Source organism: Micropterus dolomieu, linkage group LG06 (genome assembly GCF_021292245.1).
Source record: "Micropterus dolomieu isolate WLL.071019.BEF.003 ecotype Adirondacks linkage group LG06, ASM2129224v1, whole genome shotgun sequence".
Taxonomy (NCBI): domain Eukaryota; kingdom Metazoa; phylum Chordata; class Actinopteri; order Centrarchiformes; family Centrarchidae; genus Micropterus; species Micropterus dolomieu.
The window spans coordinates 17108852-17127742 of record NC_060155.1 but is presented as its reverse complement, the minus strand read 5'-3'; the positions used below and the strand labels follow the sequence as shown (position 1 = coordinate 17127742).

The 18891-nt window shown below is 40.9% G+C and overlaps 3 protein-coding genes across 5 annotated transcripts in view; 1 reads left to right on the top strand and 2 right to left on the bottom strand.

Annotated features, from left to right (window-relative positions):
- ece2a (endothelin converting enzyme 2a) overlaps positions 1–18891 on the bottom strand; it is a 181317-nt gene that overhangs the window by 42832 nt on the left and 119594 nt on the right. The window lies entirely within an intron of this gene.
- LOC123972186 (uncharacterized oxidoreductase YtbE-like) lies at positions 1093–2729 on the top strand. The gene is made up of 3 exons (XM_046051488.1): positions 1093–1311; positions 1424–1483; positions 1981–2729. Exons 1-3 carry the CDS (start codon positions 1117–1119, stop codon positions 2074–2076), a joined length of 351 nt encoding a protein of 116 aa, XP_045907444.1. The 5' UTR covers positions 1093–1116; the 3' UTR covers positions 2077–2729.
- Positions 8813–18891, bottom strand: part of rc3h1b (ring finger and CCCH-type domains 1b) — a 19110-nt gene continuing 9031 nt past the window's right edge. The window contains exons 9-20 of the mRNA XM_046051474.1: positions 18620–18732; positions 18246–18488; positions 13575–13786; positions 13065–13471; positions 12792–12950; positions 12507–12662; positions 12048–12270; positions 11764–11854; positions 11547–11643; positions 11040–11252; positions 10133–10236; positions 8813–10025 (exon numbers count right to left, since the gene is read on the bottom strand). Coding sequence (XP_045907430.1) covers positions 9869–10025; positions 10133–10236; positions 11040–11252; positions 11547–11643; positions 11764–11854; positions 12048–12270; positions 12507–12662; positions 12792–12950; positions 13065–13471; positions 13575–13786; positions 18246–18488; positions 18620–18732 — 2175 coding nt within the window. The 3' untranslated portion in view covers positions 8813–9868. The remainder of the gene's footprint in view (positions 10026–10132; positions 10237–11039; positions 11253–11546; positions 11644–11763; positions 11855–12047; positions 12271–12506; positions 12663–12791; positions 12951–13064; positions 13472–13574; positions 13787–18245; positions 18489–18619; positions 18733–18891) is intronic.

The following is an 18891-nucleotide window of genomic DNA, read 5'->3' as shown; positions in this document are numbered from 1 at the left end:
CCGCTTAGAATTAAGGCCAAAAAGTTCTATCTTGGTCTCATCAGACCAGAGGATCTTATTTATCACCATCTTGGAGTCCTTCAGGTGTTTTTAGCAAACTCCATGCAGGCTTTCATGTGTCTTGCACTGAAGAGAGGCTTCCGTCGGGCCACTCTGCCATAAAGCCACGACTGGTGGATTGCTGCAGTGATGGTTGACTTACTACAACTTTCTCCCATCTCCCGACTGCATCTCTGGAGCTCAGCCACAGTGACCTTTGGGTTCTTCTTTACCTCTCTCACCAAGGCTCTTCTCCCCCGATAGCTCAGTTTGGCCGGACGGCCAGCTCTAGGAAGGGTTCTGGTCGTCCCAAACGTCTTCCATTTGAGGATTATGGAGGCTGCTGTGCTCTTAGGAACCTTAAGTGCAGCAGAAATTTTTTTGTAACCTTGGCCAGATCTGTGCCTTGCCACAATTCTGTCCCTGAGCTCTTCAGGCAGTTCCTTTGACCTCATGATTCTCATTTGCTCTGACATGCACTGTGAGCTGTAAGGTCTTATATAGACAGATGTGTGGCTTTCCTAATCAAGTCCAATCAGTATAATCAAAAACAGCTGGACTCAAATGAAGGTGTAGAACCATCTCAAGGATGATCAGAAGAAATAGACAGCACCTGAGTTAAATATGAGTATAACGGCAAAGGGTCTGAATACTTATGACCATGTGATATTTCAGTTTTTCTTTTTTAATACATTTGCAAAAATTTCTACATTTCTGTTTTTTTCTGTCAAGATGGGGTGCTGAGTGTACATTACTGAGAAATAAAATGAACTTTTTTGATTTTTGGAAAATGGCTGCAATGAAACAAAGAGTGAAAAATTTAAAGGGGTCTGAATACTTTCCGTACCCACTGTATAGTTTCCATCCATAAAATTATACTGCTTCTCTTGCAGTAGAAAGAGAGTATTGCCCTCCTCCCTGCCCCAATAACCTTTGTACACCTGAATCTTGTAGGGTGCCTTTTCCACTTAAAAAATCTGGTGTGTACTGTTTATAATAGCATTGGAGTATACAAGTAAATGTTGAGCTCAAGTGCCTACATAACTTGCTTATGATGTATGATACGTTAAAAATGATATGACCCATCAGGTCGAGTACCATCCTTTCCAGCAGCCCAATCAACTGATAGAGTACTGTCGTCAGGAGGGAATTGTGTTTGAAGGGTACAGTCCTCTGGCCAAGGGTCAAGTCCTCAGCGACCCAACTGTTCTCCAAATAGCAGAAAAGTACAGCCTCACACCTGCTCAGATCTGCATCCGCTGGAGTATTCAGGTTGTCACATTGTTGAGATATGTTCTGCCTTATGTTGATTTGGCCTAACACGTTTTGTCTCTATGTGTAAGTGTTCTAACCACAATGCTATTGTTTCTCTAATTGTCCTTAGAATGAAGTTGTCACAATACCAAAATCCATCAAAAAGAAGAGGATACAAGAAAACTGTCAAGTGAGTTAGAAATGCAGAGCACAACATGACTGCGCATTATATTTCATGAAATGTTCTAACTGTATAAAAGGCTAAGAATGATTAATTATGTTGTGAGAGACCTGTCAAGCAGGTGTGATGACACACATACATGTAAAAATAATAGAAACAAGGCAAAAGGTTAACATACATAATTTGAAACACATTTTAATAAATGCATCTGACAAAATGAATTATAAGGTGCTAAGCAGAATACTCTAGCATAGGCCTGAAATGAAACTGACAGCAAATGGAAAACTGAGGAGGCTTTTACTCTGTTGTTAGCTTAGCTATGGTTTAATGTTCAAGATGGGATTAATTCAAATAGTTCTCTGTAAAATTTAGTAACAATAACCAGTTCTCTCTCAGGAGAGCAGGCAGTGAGGCAATCTGAAGCCAACTCTTAATTTCTCATCTCTAATGACACAGCCATTTATTTTCTCATTTCACCTGTTACCTCTCTCGCACGCATCCTGTAGGTCTTTGGGTTCCAGCTGGAGGAGTCGGACATGGCCGCTTTGGGCAGATTACATGATGAAAGACGTGTTTCTTGGGATCCAACAAACGTGGAGTAACGTTACGTGAGAAAACTCAAGAGTGTGTTTGCCCTAGAACTGGTTTTGTCGGTAACAGTTGGCAGTAGAACTAACCTTGAGATTGTAATATGATTTGAATTAGATTGTTGATCATTAGCTTTGTGTGTCACATGTGAAGCTCATTCAACTCAGCTCTGTGAAGACAAACAAAAGGACCAAAAGGTCTTTAAGTGCCTTACTTTATAGAAATACTGTAACTACTAATATAAAAATGATGATGTAAGAACGACTAGATGTTACAATCATAGGCAACATAGAAAAGGTGATTTTAGCAAAAACAAAAATGCCTTTGTTAAAATAAAGCTGTCACAGAGGATGCAGGTTTGTGTTGCAAAATTTGCAGGTTTTCCTAACTCCTAGATTTACAGGCTTTACCAGAGGACTTGCAGTTCATGGTCAGGTTACTTTATTTGTACTAGTAGGTAGATTTGTTTTGCAGTATTGTTTATTTACTGTACCTATTTTTTACCCCTGAAATGACCAGGATGCATTTCCTATGAAAATGTATAAAACCCTTTCACCCTTATCAGTTATTTCTCTCAGGTAAACAGTGTACAGTACTGTGAACCACACCTCATCTGTCCTTGTAGTATTTATATTTCAGGAAATAAATGCAATGTTTTACGTACTGACCAAGTGTGTGTTGTCATGTTGGCCTGATTTATAACTAACCTGCTCTCTAGTAGTAGTATGTATTGCTGGATGAGGATTCAGTGACAGAGTTGGATTTATAATCTTTAATCTTAGACGAAGGGGAACCAGACAATCAACAGCGTTACCTCAGCTTGTTGGACGGCAAAAGCCACAACCCAACAACAGGAGAGAAAAGAGTCAAGGGAAAAGAATGTCAGATCTGCCCAAGTAAAAGTGACCATAAACAACTGTGTGAAATGCTTTATACTAGTTTGCAATCACCACAGCCAGTTTTTAGTTTGTCTAAATACGTTCTTATTTTTGTATTTATAATGTGTTCACAATGTGACACAAAAACCATTGATAAAAATACAAAACCTTTTTTTCATAAAGTAGACAAAGCACTGATATCCATGATGCTTGCTCTAAAGACATTTTGGATTGGATTTTGAGTCACTAGGTTACATTCCCTGAAGCTATTGTAATAAAAACTTTAGTTTTAATGAAATTATTGATGTAAAACAAACAAGCAATGCCCAGTTTGACCCATGTAAGATTTTAATGATGATTTTGAGCCGCTTAAATATTTATTTATAAAGTGTATGTTCCACTTTGACAATAAAAACTGCTCTGCGCCATGTGAGACCTTGTGAGATTTCTTTAGTTTTCAAGTCGTATGATGGTATTGAAAGAAAACAACTGTTAAATTCATAGATTCACCTCTTGCAACAAGGCCTCTACATGCAGCCTGGTCGCTGTAACAGAGATTTGAGAGCTGAGGCCTGGAGAGCTTTGGAAGAACTTCATGAAGAAGGTAATAATACAAGGAAATACAAGTTCGTAACATATAAATTACTAGTTGATTTATTAACCAGTGTTGTTGCAAATGTTTAAATTGTTTTTGGATACAGTAATCACCTCAACCTGTGAAATTACCAGGTTACAAATCAACATATTTACAATACATAATGAGTATAGCATTTCATTTATTTTCTAACATCTCTTTCTGGCTGTGTTCCTAAAGGGTTGTGCCGTACAATTGGGGTTAGCAATTTTTACTTAAAGAATTTGGGTCGCATGAGTATCAACCAGAACATGCCAGCTGTTATCATAAGCATCGTTATATAAACCAATAACTTCATCCACCCTCAGGTGGATCCCTTCCAGCAGCCCAATAAGCTTATGGAGAACTGCCGTCAGGAGAGCATTGCATTTCAGAGGTACTGTCCCCTGGCCAAGGGTCAAGCCCTTAGCAGCCCCACTATTATCCAGCTGGCACAGAAGTATGGACACTCACCTGCTCAGATCTGCATCCGCTGGGGTAGTCAGGTAAAATAAAAAGGAAAATGAATGGGAATTGTATTTGCAGGAAGAAAACAGTGTCCGATTATTTTGGTGTCAGACTAATATTAAAATGTTTCATATCTAGTCAGGTTTAGAGGCTATTCTGCTCTATTATGAATATCAGTTCATAAACATCAAATTCAATATATCTGTAGAAAATACCGGCACAGCTACTAAAAAAACAGTGATATTAATTCATGTATTCCTCTTAGAATGGAGCCATTACAGTGGCCTTTTATTGTGGCCAGCCTAAGGCACACCTGTGCAATACCCATGCTGTCTGATCAGCATCTTCATATGGCATGCCTGTGAGGTGAATGGATTATCTAAAGGAGAAGTGCACACTGACAGATTTTGACAGATTTGTGAACAATATATGAGAGAAGTAGGCCTTTTGTATGCATAGAGAAAATCTTTGAGTTCAGCTCATGATGAATGGGGGCAAAAACAAAAGTGCTGCATTTATAATTTTGTTCAGTGTAGTAAAGACTGAGAGCAGTGCAAGACGAGTCCTTCTTTAGACAAAAGTCAACAGAGTTTTTCTCTTGAAATATATAAAATAAAGCCTAAAAATCTTTTTAAGAAGTCTAGCTGACCAGCACCTCAAGGTAATTCTCAACTATAGCCTGTCTAAAAGGTCTCAACAAACACATCTACATCTGATGTCTGTTATGTAGAACAGAACCTGGTCAGGTATAGTAGAGGCATAAAAAAACAACCTATAAATGATAATACTGCTCATACTCCTGTCAATTCAACACTTGCTCGGAAGTCTTTTACAATCTTGTGCAGTCCCCATCTTGTATGTTTTATCAGCACCCTGCTATATTAATTGCGCTTCCCGGATGTTCTCCCCTCTTTGTACAGTAATGGCTGCACCTTAACTCAAATAGTGGCAACAGATGATTTGGTAACTATTTTAAAGGGACTTGGGCAGTGTGGGCTTCATGTTAAACAGAAACTGAGCCACAGTATGACCCCAAGAGCTATGAAAAATTCTGTATAGTCAAATATACAAATATTAGAATAGCATCAATGCTTCTTGAAATCCTTCTAAGCTTTGAGTGTACAGTATTCCTCACTGTGCTTTAGATAAATGTTCAGTAATGTTTTGAATGGGTGATTGGGAAAGTCAGACATTTTATCTTGGTGTTTGTGAAACCAGCGTGAAATGTGTTTAGTGGTGGGCATGAGCACATTTTCATATTCTGCATATTTTGAGGCTCCAATAACATTCAGCACAATGAGTAATCCAAGAACGCTACCTATACAACTTGGATCCATTTGATGGATTAGTTTTCAAATTAAATCTAAGTGTAGAAAACAAATTCTCTTTGTACCAAGTCCACAGCATACAATATTTGATGACAAAACAATCAACTCAAAATCCACTTACTCTCTCGTTCTGGAGCTTTTGAATTTAGGAGATGAAGGCCTTAAAAGTTGAGCTAACATTGACAAGAAGTCCTTCAGATGCTCATTATCAATCAGGGAATGTGTTAAGATCTATAGTTCTTTGACAACTAAGCAAACCATCTGCTGAAGTAGACACTCAGAATGTTCAAAGAGTAAGTGGACCTTGGATTCATATTGTTTTGTCAACTGCTGTTTTCAAGATCAAGAATTAGCAGTCACCTTAGGTGAGAATGGATTATAGAGGTGCTAATTCAATTCCATGGTAGTTGAATTGTTAGTCACCTTTACGTTAAGTTGTATCTGTTTTTTATTCATTCTGTGCTGATGTGGTAGAAATTTACTTATTGAATAGTAGTTTCATACCAGATGAGAGAAATGCAGTGACTGTCTGTTGAACATTTAACGCACTTTACGTCATCACATAAAGTGGCTAGAGGTCAGGGTGAATGTTCAAAGGCAAAGTTGCTCTTTAACTGAACTCTGGTAAAATTAAAAACTATGACACAAACATTCAGAGTTAGCAATATCATTTAATCTTTCCCCCTCAGCTTAGAATCACTGTTGTACATAAGTTACACTTTGTTTTTAATTTCACAGGTTCATTTTTTTTTTCTCTCTTCAAACTTCCAGTTTGACCTTCCTCTCGTATCAAACGAAAAAAAAAGCAGATTGTATTATACAAAAATGCAAACCAATTTTCACACAGTGAATTCTCTTACAAAGTCATAAAATGGCGTAATAATGGCTACATCCACATTGGAGGAAGATAATTCTAGACATTCCTTAATGGAGTATAATATACATATAAAAACTTCTTTTTTCTTGCTGAAATCAAACCTGTACCTTAATTTAAGAGATATTTTACAAGGGAGTAATCATATAAAATAGCCATTTGCGAATTTCCCCAGAAAGTCAGGGAATAAAATGTGAGCCTCAAACAGCAGTAACAGAGTTCAGTGGTCAAGGGTGGGAGTGGAGGGGGTTAATAGATTTATGTAAATGAGGGGTAGAGGCAGCAGTTCCACTCAGAAACAAAAACACACAGGAGATTGAAATGAACATCTTTGCTATTTACTAGATAGTAAAACCACCCCATACGTCATTGTATGTCAGTTCTGCTAAGCTAAAGGTGCTGTGGTCTCATTTAGACCAGCAGGGACCTATCAGGTAGAATCAGCATTGTGATAGTTTTGGTTGACTTGCACTTCGAGAGTGAGTAACAACGTATTGAATTAACACCATTAAATGTTGCCAATTCATGGAATTATAACCGCAAAATTAAGCTAGTTTGCCAAATTTCTGGTAAATAGTTAAAGTCAAAGAGGAAGAACAAAAATTGTGTGAATGTCACTCGGATGCTCTTATAGCTGTTGAATACACATCAGGTCAGATGATGCATTAAAGACTGTGAGACTTGCAGGTCGGTAAATTTACTCAACTATTGCAGAAACAAAAACAAGAGGAAAAAAAAATAAAGACTATGGACCCAGCTAGGCCAACAACAACTCTTTAAAAAAAATAATGAAAATACAGAATTTTGCTTCAAATCTTGAGATTTGCATTATTGCAGATTTGTATGACTTTTTCAAGGGAGGGATTGGGGGGGGGATCTACTAGAGTCCATCTGTATGACTCTAAACCATGCCAATTCAGTGTAAATTACTATTTGAGATCACCTCATGCTCCTAAAGCAAACAAAGTAAGGGAGCATTGCAAGAGGATTTAAGGCCAACCTTTTATCAGAGACTTCCTGAATATCCTCTTGAGGACGGGGGTGGGAAAAGCCCCCAACACTTTTCTAATACCTCAACACTATCACCCAGTACAGCACACTTTGAGGAAGAAAAAAAAATAAAAAACTTAGGGTACATATTCTACAATACAATCTAGCACACACAAAACATCTCCATAAATTTTCCAAAGTTACAGAATTTTGTCTTCTTCGGAAGCATAGTCTATAAAGAACATCTTTGTTTGAACACAAAAGATTAAGTGAACACACATCAATGCGCACAGAAGTCCTTCATCTGGGAAAGGATAAAGTCTGTGTTGGCAACCAGTGGACAGAAAACAAATCAAACAAAAAAAAATAAACGAGAACAAAACCTTTTTGCTGATTCTAAGTAGAGATCATTTAATATAAATGCTGAGCGAGTAAAATAAGAGGTGGCACATTAATAGTGCTTTAGTATATTAATGTATGTATACATACTCATATGTATAAGTGAGCTGTGTACCTAAACAATAAATGTAGCGAGGAGCAGCCAGAGGCTTGAACTGTGCTAGGAAAATTTGAAAAAGAAAAACCCAAACATCCACTATCATGGCGCTGACAAATTGGAAGAGATACCCATTGAAAGACCCAGATGAGGATGTGGGACACAAAAACATTCGTGTCTTTATTTATTTGACTCATCAGTTATCAGAGATTTGTCAAACTCATGTCAGTTTCTCAGTACCCCTCGTCTGACCAAAACGAAGGCGCGCCGTTTAAAATAAAACGACATGACCCAGGGCATCTCCTCTATCCTTCAACCGTTTAAACACAAGGACTCGCTCGCTCTCAGCAGAGCTGTAAAACTGTAGCCATTCATGCTTATTGTTTACAAAAAGGCAAAGAGCTGCGTGTTGAGCATCAGCAGTAAACAATTCACATGATGGAGAAAGAGCCTTAATAGTGGTAATGGTGGTGATGATGTCATCAGGGTGTGAAAAGAAAAATGTGAAAGGTTGAACAGAATATTGTCCTACTCACCAGTAAAGATGTTTAAATATTTCCAATGCAATATCAATTAATTTATGAATTCTGATATTTGCGGACAGCTATTTTTTGAAATGTTATTTTGTTTACCCGTCAGTAGACAACACCAATGTCCTCAGCTGTAAACATGACCTTGAATGTATTGTGTAGCTAAAAGTTACCTTTCTAATAGTACAAATAATACGCCTGGGATTTGCTTGGAATTTAGCCATTTTATGATGATGAAGACACATGTTCAACTTAGCTCTACAAAGCCTTCACTGGGTAAGCCACACCCCCCAAATCGTAACAACGTAATGCATGAATAAATGTAACAAAATTAAACAAAAACAAAAACACAAGGGAAGGCAACTTCATAGAAGTTAGGAGAACAAATGACAAGATAATCCCAATGGGGAGGCCTTTTGTGTGGCCAGAGGAGAAGCTCTGAGGAGGGAAATCCTCATTTACCCTGACGTTATAAAGTGTACGCTCATTCACCTGAGTCAGAAAGATGTACTCTCTCTCTCAGCCTGATCATGTGCATTAACCCCCCACCCCCCCTCCCCAAAAAAACCCCACAACAACTATTTTTTGAGCATGCCCTGAAATTTTTAACAACATAACCGGCTAGGGCTGAATGCAGCCCTGCAGAGCACAGGCGAAAGGCATTACAACCAAACCACATCAGGTCACACCACAACCAAGAGAAGCACATCGTAGATTCCCTTATAGAAAACATGTGGAAAGCTCATTATCAAAAAGACTTGTTGCAATCTTTAAAACAGAATGCTTCAATTAAATATATAATATATTGCTTTCAAGTATGAAACAGACATATGATGTGTTCATAAAATGCACTAATAAAATCATACTTCTTGTGGCAGGTGAGGACGTGCATGTGGTGCAGAAGTCATTTCCAAAACACCTTGCATCACCATTCAGCTGAATACTGGTGGAATATTATACTGCTTTTCCCTCCTCAGACCATCTAGATCTGGGCACTTTTTCTTTTCTTTTTTTTTTTTTTTACGATTTTGGGGGTGAGTACCAAGCGACACTACAATACCATCATAGATCGTCAGATTGCGACAGGAGAAATTCCTCACAGTGCATGCAATGTGATAGGTGCTACTAGTGCTAGTCCTCTGAATCTAACCACTCATCTACATGTATGCTGATACAATAAAACCCAAACTCTTATGTGGGGAGGATCAATCAAATATTTTACTATGTTTTTGTGTTTATTAAGGATGGAATAAGCCTGCCCTTTTTGAATGAAATTTCAGTACCATTGTCACCATCACCACCATTTTCTCTTCCTCATATACCTATTGTGAGCCTTGTTAATCTATAATCCTGGTACAAAAAAAGAAAGAAAGAAAGAAAACAAAAGAAGAAAAAAATTAACACACACAAGAAATGTTATCATATGCTCTGGTTTCCAGGCAAGGAAAGTCATTAAAAAAAGCTCATTCACAGAACAAAAAGAAAGAAAATTCATATCACGGCAGATACTGCTCATCTTCTAAATAGAATGGATGTATGTGTGCCTGTGCATGCTTTTCAATTGAGCATCTTGAGTGTGTGCATGTGTGTATGTGTGTGTGTGTGCATGTGTGTGCAAGTGTGTACTGCCTAAGAGCAGGAATGGACAACGCCATTCTTCTGCATCTCTGAGCCAGTGGCACCAGGATCAGAGCACAGGTTCAGTGCAGACGTCTTGTTGGTCAGTGACAGCATGGACCCGCCCACTGCACTTTCTTGCAGGCTGCTGGAGCCGTTTGACACCTCGCTGAATAAAGGTAAGACGATAAAAGAACCCATGAGAATAACGTATACTGACAATATGTCAGGCCGATAATGGGAATACACACATATTTATGTTCCATGTTTACCCACCCAAGAGCCAGGGATATGTCTTCCAGCTGAGTCTTGTGCTCTGGTTGCCCATTTTCTGCAGGTTTCATCTTGTACTGCTGAACATCATGGGTTACTTGGTTTTCCTGGTTTGGAGATGGACAAAACATGCTTAGTACCTAGAAAGACACCCATTTACATATTCCGTAATTGAGAAAATGTTGTGCTTATCTGACCCAACTGACCTCTTATCAGTCATTATGAAGACTTCAGCCATGGCCCAGATTACAACTGGGTTGCACCAGCTACATGTGTGCAAGTTATCTGCTAAGTTAGGGTGTAAAGTTGAGACTAGTAGTTAAGTTTGTAATGAGATCAGCTGCTAACATTGATTGCACCACGAGTACTTGGATCAGAATCTTACTAGTTTAGTCATAGCTAAGGGAAGTGGCCAATCAACAATCAAAGATAAGAGTTCCATCGTCATTGTTACCGTACGCATTGGCTTTTTGCCTGGCATGAGCTACACAGCACAGTAAAGATAGATCGATATTTTAATATATCAATGAATTAGGTCTCAACCGGATTACTGTGTTGCAAAATTACATGGACTAAAGAAAAATGGCTTTTTTTAATCATTGTTGAGTATATTTCTTTCATTTTATGATTTACACCATATATACATATACCACAGCTTCCACAAGGACAGGCTGAAGGGATTCTTGTAGAAAACTGACTTTTCATGTATATTGTGCAGAGACAGTGTTATGATACATGATTAAATATCCATTTTGTTGGATGTTGAGATGTCACTAAGCGTCCCCTTCTCCAATCATCACAGAACCTTTTCATTAATAACCCTCCACCCCTCTTCCCAAATTCTCTCAGCATACATGGTTAGTATGTTACATCCCTTGTTATTGCGCAATAGCTCGACCCCCCCCCTCACCAAAGCCATCTCACGGGTCCTCTTGCCGATCTCTCGCTCCACCTGGTGGAGCTCAAGGCTTAGCTGTTCGCTGGAGACAGCTGTTGTACTTGCGCCCCCTGCTGGCCACTTGGGCTGTTGCTGGGCTGCTGCTGCCTGGCCCTGGCTGGGCTGCACAGGCTGGCCTGCCAATGTGCTGTTCTCCCTCTGCAGCAGTAAAGAGTTACTTGCAGGCTGTAAGAGTGAGACAGAAGTGAAAAGGATGCAATGTGGAAAAGGCAATAATTAGAAGAAATACAACATAAAATGGAAAGTTTTTTGAGACTAGATGTTTCAGGGTACAATATATTTAAGATAGTGACTGCTTTTACCCTTCACCATAAATCAATCACATGAAAGGATAGAGCTATAAATACATCAAATATGAAGTCGTTTAAAAACATTTCTTGAAAACGCAGAATTGATCAAATCAATTTCTGAACTTTCCAGACCTTTGTAGGTCCTCCGTTAATTTGAGAGGATACACACCTCCATGCTTCGCATCTGGGTCTGTTGGGTGATCTGCTGGTTGACCTGCTGCAGCTCAATCTTAAGCAGTTCTCTGTCTGGGGCTGCTGTAGGTAGGCTGTGAGGGTGAAATACAGTGAGAAATTTACACAACCACAAACTTTCACTTCCTATTAGTATTCTCATATATCATAGGAATATTAAAAAGATGACAGGGAAAAACAAATGCAGTCCTCACCGCTCACTAAAGTGTCCCTGAGAGGAGGAAGCAGCCTGGTGGGAGGGGTATGAAGCTCCACCCCATCCTCCATGGCCTCCATATGTGTATTCTGCAGTAGGCGAGGGGGTAAAATGGTTGTAATAAATGTATTCATGACAACTATAATGATGAACAGCACAATTATGTGAAAAGACCACATTGCAAAAGAGGTGGCAGCAGTCAAGTGTGGACAAAAACAGAAGATCAACCTCTGATATCTGTTTATCAGTCATCCATGGGTTGTTGTGCACAAGGGGTCTTACCTGGCATGGCCATATGTTTAGAGTTTGGATTCTGGGGATTGGAGACCATAGCCTGTACAGGCGCGGTGGTCTGGTAGCCCATCTTTGGGGTGCGGGAGATGGCACCAAAGCGTGATACAGTGGGCTGGGGGCCAAATGGGATAATAGGGTCATCGTCCTTGACTTCAGCACCCCTCCGAGGAGCCTCCATCGATGGTTCCCTCAGACCCTTAGCCTCCACATTCTGACAGACGGAGGGAGAGAGCAGGGTACAGAGAGGAGGGGTTATAATATGGAGATTTTAGGAAGAGGTTGAGGAGGCAAAAAGCCCCTTTCTTTATTTTTTCTCACCTCAATCATTCAGAAATTAAGCTTGTTGCATTGTTATCCTCTCCATGCTCCCCTTTATTAATGCACAATGCATCACTTTCCGACCCCTAATGGGAAAATACTGACATGGTTACTAACATCTGCACTCACCATCATTTCCATGGTACCAGGACCCATAACGTCTTTGGGTTTGGCATCCTTTGTGCCAATGTAGGAGCCAATGGTTTCACAAGACCAGGGAGAGTATTGTCCGGCATAGTCCGGCTCTCTGCATTTCATCATGGTTTTGGAGCTCTCCTCGCCGTACTGCAGACACAGAGCATCCAGACAAGTGCTGTAACCAATACTTGCATGTGTTCACAGTCACAGTGATGTAACTATTACATCACAATGTCACTTAAAGCTCTTGATTCTTGAAATTCACTTAGTGCTAACCTCTGGAGGGTAGTCGCTGGGGAAGGGATGAGAAAGAGTGGGGGAGGCAGCGAATGGTGGAGGAGAGATAACCTTCCTTTCCTCCAGCTGGGATAACAGCTCTTGCCGACGTCGGTGCAGGTAGTCCAGGCTGGGCTGAGAACCACTATATGATGGCCCCTGAGACACGCACACAGAAATATTGCTGCTTAACTCCTAGCATTTATTTTAGTGTTTTGTAACTACAGTTAAAAGGCAAACAGCTAAAAGTAAGAACAATCCAAACAGACTCACCCTGACATATGCCCGCATGGGTGGAGGCTGAGCACCTTGTGGATAGTAGCCATCTGGAGGGTATCTATCCCGGGCACTGGGCTCCTGGTGGTAAAGTGAGTTAGCCTGTCCTGTTGGCGGGGGTACTTCCAGAGGTGCGGGACTCATTCTGACCAGGTTATCCCTCTGAGATGGGTATGGCTGCGGAGGAGGAGGTGGGCCAGTGTAGGTCCCGTGGCGACCTCGGTCATGGTGTGGGGGGTGAGGGTAGGAGAAGGGTGGGCCAGAGTGAGGGGCCTGATAGGGGCGCTCTGGAGGGCCATAGCCAGGGTAGGGATCCTGGTAAAGGGGTCCTGACTCACTGGGTGGAGGAGGGTTACGCATGTAATCCCGAGGAACATACTGTTGTGGCTGTTGGTAGGGGTACCCTGAGACAATAAATTGTAGACTATTACAAACATCCCTTTCGCAAATGACACACACGCACACACACACACACACTATGCATTATTCATTTTACTTGACCCTTACCTGTGGGGTATTGTGGGGGCTCATACTGAGAAGCAGAGGGCGGTGGGCGAGTGTCATAGCACATCTCAGTGAGCTGTGTCTGGGTGTACACTGGCGAACCTCTGGCTATCACAGGCATGTGCTTCACCCCAGAGAGGTGGTCCATTGGCATCCTTGGGTGGGCCATGGCATGAGGTGGCAGAGCCATGCTGGGTTTGGGCACAGAGTCCATGCTACAAGAATAAGTGTCAGATTAAAGAAAACAGGCTGACAGTCAATGAGCACAAACAAGTATATACATTAACAACAACTACATGCCACTGAGTGCCAAGAGCCTGCAGGCTGTCACTTCAGATGTTACGTATAACCTTTTTTAACACCACAATTAGCAGGTATATGCAGGTAAACCCGCTAAAAATAAGCGATTGATTCCTTTCACATTGCCAGTAGACAAGGGGGTTCTGATGTGTTGCATATGACGTCACGAACATGCCAGAAAACAGGGTTAGCAAACAGTAGAAAGCATTATGGAAGCCAGCGACAATGGTTGCTGTGTGTAGCCAACAGACTATGTAAGAATAACTTGTAGCTGTGGTGTTTCTGGTTAACAGCACAGTGCTGGGCAGGTGACACGTGCGCGCATATACAGTAACAGTTCATGGACCATTAGCCTAGCACGCTAATACTACATAAACATTAGGGGTGGGAGAAAAAAAATCTATTCTTAGATGCATTGCAATGTGGACGTGAAAGATTCTGAATCAATTAACTATTGTCAAAAAACTATTATTTAAATGTTAATTAATAAGGTAAGTGATGGAACGCAAAAGGCAGAACTCTCTGATGTGCGGCGCCCGGACATTCTGTAGTATTCCCTTGTGTTCGTCACACCTCCGCTGCAGAATGAATAACCTACTACCACCCTACTAAAATTTAACACGGTCATTAATATCAATACACAACTAATGATATTGGCACAGTAACAACCACCGCTTGGCTCGTTCCCTGTGTGTCCTGTGTGTGCGTAGCGAATGAGTGGACGAGCAAATGAGAGAGCGCGAGTGGCAGAAAGTGAAGGTGAAAGATAGCGTAGTTATTAGAGATATTAGCAGTAAGTTGTCAGTCTGGCAGTTAATGTCCAGTACAGGTCACAGTGCAACCGTTAATAAAAGTCTGTTGTTTCCCCAACAGCTGGAAAATGAAGGCGGTTAGCGCTAGCTAACATCTCACCTGTGAGGCATGTGTTTTGGCTGCTATGTAACGCCAGCTAAATCAGTAACAAAGTTAACGTTAATGTTTGCTGTATGTCATTACTACTTACTTGTCCAGTGTTGAGAACATCAGGTACAAGTTAAACTGGTGTACAGCTCAGTCCTGTATGCATACTGTCCATACTGATACTAGTTAAATTATATTTCAGTTTTCAGAGGAGTCTGGAAAATGGCTATTAAAGAGAAGAAGGTGGTGACCAGGAGGGAAGGGGAAGCAAGCTAGTCCTTTTAAGCTAAGGAGGAGACGTTTCTTTTAGATTTTAATGTGCAAATTAAATGCTTAGTAATTATTCAGATTTCACACAGAAAAAAAGATGCATCGATAATCGTTTTATTATCACATCGCAGCCCTCTAAATCTCAACTGAATTGAATAGTGAGGTGCCTAGAGATTCCCGCCCCTATGGATAAGATGTTTATAGACATCTACAGATAGAAACAGAAGTGTTGGCTGGAAAAGGGTCCACCCGGGTGTCGATACAGAGTCATTTGACCCGACAGTGAGTGCAAATTGTACCCTTACACATTAAAGACAAAAGCCTGTTAGTGGTGTTATGCTGCGTTCACACTGAAAGTGGCCTGATTACATACAAAGTCAATGCAAAGATGCGAATTCCTGTGAATTCACTTCGGGCGGTAAGGAAGAAGCGTTTGTTGCGGCATTCACTGGTTCGCTCGAGCTCAAATTTTTCAACTTGAGCGAGAAATTCACGACGCTATGTTGCGAAAGCCTATCAGCGGTCAGATTGTCTGGAAGTCACTGACGCTTCAGAGTGTTGTTGCGAGAGGACCAGGCAGAGCGTGGGAGTGAAATGCCGCTGGCTGACAGAGAGCTGCTAAAGTACAAGGAAGTGTAGAAGAAAGAGCCGGGAGCAGCGCTGCAGCTTTTGGACAAATGAACACCCGTAGTCGGTCTGGATTATGCTCTGACAATAGGGGTGCAACAACTAATCGATGTAGTCAACGAAAATCGATAATTAAATTCATGATGTCATCGGGCCGTAACGACACCGTCAGCTTAACGGAGTAAAGTGATGTGAACAGTAAAGTTACTAAAACAACACATCATCAGCGCTGCAATAACACCTTCACAACCCAAAGCCTTCAGAGTGTGGCAGCATTTTCACTCTTCACTCAGCCAAAAAAAGTTGCTAACTGCAGTGTCTGCAAAGCTGAGCTTTCCTGGAGACACCGGAGCATCCGAAGAGGAGGCACGTAATGTTGTTGCTCTGTGGATGATGAAGACTCGTCTCGGTAAGCTAGTTAGCGAGGTATCTTCACGTTAAAGCCGCATTAATACTACTACACGTTATGAGCTGTAACGTTTTCTATACAGTTTCCCTTGGTCAATTTGATTGATTGATTGTTAATGGTGCTGTGAGTAGCACATAATTATGATACACAACGGCCGCGTTTACATTCCAGATGTGCCCTGACTTTACAATCGCAAACGATGCATCGTTCATGACAACGTTCTCAGCTGGAGAACGTGTTGCTGCCGAGTGCGCAAGATTAGACCGGACAATTTCATTCGTTCTAAAGAAGAGAAAACTGTTCCTCTGTCTATGCATGAGACGGCGGGTAATCCGCCCCAAACTCCCTTAAAAAAATCACGGCGTTTTGTGAGTTATTGAGTCTGGGGAAAATATATAAAGGTTGTGAAATGCTGTATACTACAAAATCATTATTATTGATCCCCCTGTAAATTCGGCAAATGTAATGCATGACATTATTCCTTTCTTTGTAGTGTCAGTTTGTCCTGGTGTGTTGCAGTATTGGCAAACTGCTCCGTCACTAAACAGCAGATCAGGAAGCTTGATTTCAGTAGAACTTTCTGTTGCTGCAGCAGAAACGTTCATTAAAAGATGTAGGCTATTTTTGAAAGCAATATCTATTTTATTGTCGTGACTGTTAATTAGCACATGCCTAAAACCACCTCAAGTTTAATTTAAAAGCTGATAGCTAAATAAGACGCATTCTGTTTGCCATTCATAATCCAAATAGTCGATTATTCGATAGATTAATCGACTATCAAAATAGTTGTTGGTTCCAGCCCTATCTGACAACTACGCCGTTTACCCGTTGAAGGAGCTCAGAGTTAACTGCTTTTATTAAATTAGCTTTTTACTTTAGTTTTTGGGATTACAAAGTTGATTTATCTTCACTCGTGCTTTTTAGCAGATAGCTTCCGTGCATTTACGGTTCTACTGTTGTTAGTATCGGTTAGCACCAAGAGCTCTGTTGGACTACTACTTCATATTTATATAAAAACCGGACAAAAGTAGACATTGCTTGGAGAAAAGAAATCAAGTGTAACTACCTGGTTAGTTCAGAAAATGTGTGTCTGCAACTTTATTCCAGCTATCGTTGTACAATGCCATCGTCCATCAGCGATGGCTGACAGATGGTTGAGCAGGCATTGTGATTGTAAAACCCCGCCCCCCGGAAAAACAAACAAACAAAAATCAAACTTTTCACATAATACTGCCATGTGAAAGCAGGTTTTACAATGAACATTATAAATTTGAAATATGCTTTGCACTTTACTCGGATTTCTCTTCTCCCCACACAGGAGGCCGACACCTCAGTTAAATACACCGGGTTACCACCCCTCTGTCTCCCCCCTCACACGTCTACTCCACTTTCTCCATCAGCAGTACGTTTTATAAAGTTGCCTAAAAGACACAGAACTCGTCTTTTTTCCATATTTATACCTCCGCGACTTGTATCGTCATAGGCTACCAGGTTTTTAACCGAGTAAAGTCTGTGCGAGTGAACACATGCACATAAGACGACCGCTATGTGCGCCGATGCCATCATCCATCCCGAAGTTTCAATGTAGACATCGTCCAATGGAAATTTTGTAGACATCGCCCAACCCTAGCCCTGATCGATCCGAACTCCATTCAGAAAACAAACATTTAAAAAAGTTGTTGTCCTGCTGACCAACCTGAAAAGCATGAATTCATATGTTTAACAAATCCGCATCATATTGTATGTTATTTCGGCATCAGTTTGATCTGTTTATTGCAATTAAATCACAGCAAAATGTTTACTTTGGGTTCAGCTGTAGTATTTGCGGTTTGTGTTTATTCGCTTATTGTGTTGTATGTGAACACTTGGCAGTTGTCAAGCGATAAAACCTGCACAAGGAAAGCGTTGCGAGGATTAAATTTGCGTTGTATGTGAATACACCATTAAGGGTTTTTTTTGTCCAGTATAAAGGGGTCCTTACTGAGTAATCATCAACCTGCAGACAGTTTTTCAGGATGTATTTAACACTGCTCTGTTAAATATCTCACAGGTAAGTTCATTAAATAGCCTAAACCATCAAACTAGAGTAAAGAATAACAATTCATGGCACATGACTGGCTGTTGCTTTTGCTCTATTAAATGAACAAGCAGATGAATACTACACTCACCCATCAGGTGGTGATCCTGGAGCATTGGGACTCCCTCCATCCATCTTGATGGGTTTTCGCAGCAGTTCATACGTGTCGGTGGCGCCACGGGCAATGAGCTGGGGCAAAGACGGCGCACCACTGCCATTTGTGAGGGGTGAAGGCTTCCGGGTCACTGCTACATCAAGAGGGAGGCCGTCATCTGGCATAAGCCCTCCTGAGCCAGGGAGGCGAGCTGCCAGACGCTTATTCATCTTACGATACCTGACCAATGTAAAACAAAGTACAAAATGTTTAAGAGATGCTGGGGCGGGGTGACAATACTTTCATTTCAACTGCAATATCCAATTTTAAAAATGTAAACAATTCTTAATGTTGACGTTTGTCAGACTCACTTCTCCAGTTCTTCCTGAGAGTGAGCAAAGGTGCAGCTGGCTCCACGAGGACAGCCTCCCTTCTGCTTCATGTCACGACACATATATGTCTTGTACTTGCTGTGCTGAGGAGGCTAAAGAGAGACACCAAGTATTATTAAAGACCACATAACACTGAGAACACATAAGGTTTGTGTCATCAGGTTAAACTCTATTTAAGGATGTTGCCTAGCACAACAACAGAGATGAACACTCAATGGTGGTGATATTTAACATTACAGTCAGGGCTGAGT

Bases quoted from the DNA above. Each gene is read 5' to 3' on its own strand.
- LOC123972186 (XM_046051488.1), top strand. From the start codon at position 1,117: ATGACCCATCAGGTCGAGTACCATCCTTTCCAGCAGCCCAATCAACTG. The intron at 1,312-1,423 runs GTTGTCACATTG...AATTGTCCTTAG, and splicing joins GCATCCGCTGGAGTATTCAG to AATGAAGTTGTCACAATACC. The intron at 1,484-1,980 runs GTGAGTTAGAAA...CGCATCCTGTAG, and splicing joins GGATACAAGAAAACTGTCAA to GTCTTTGGGTTCCAGCTGGA.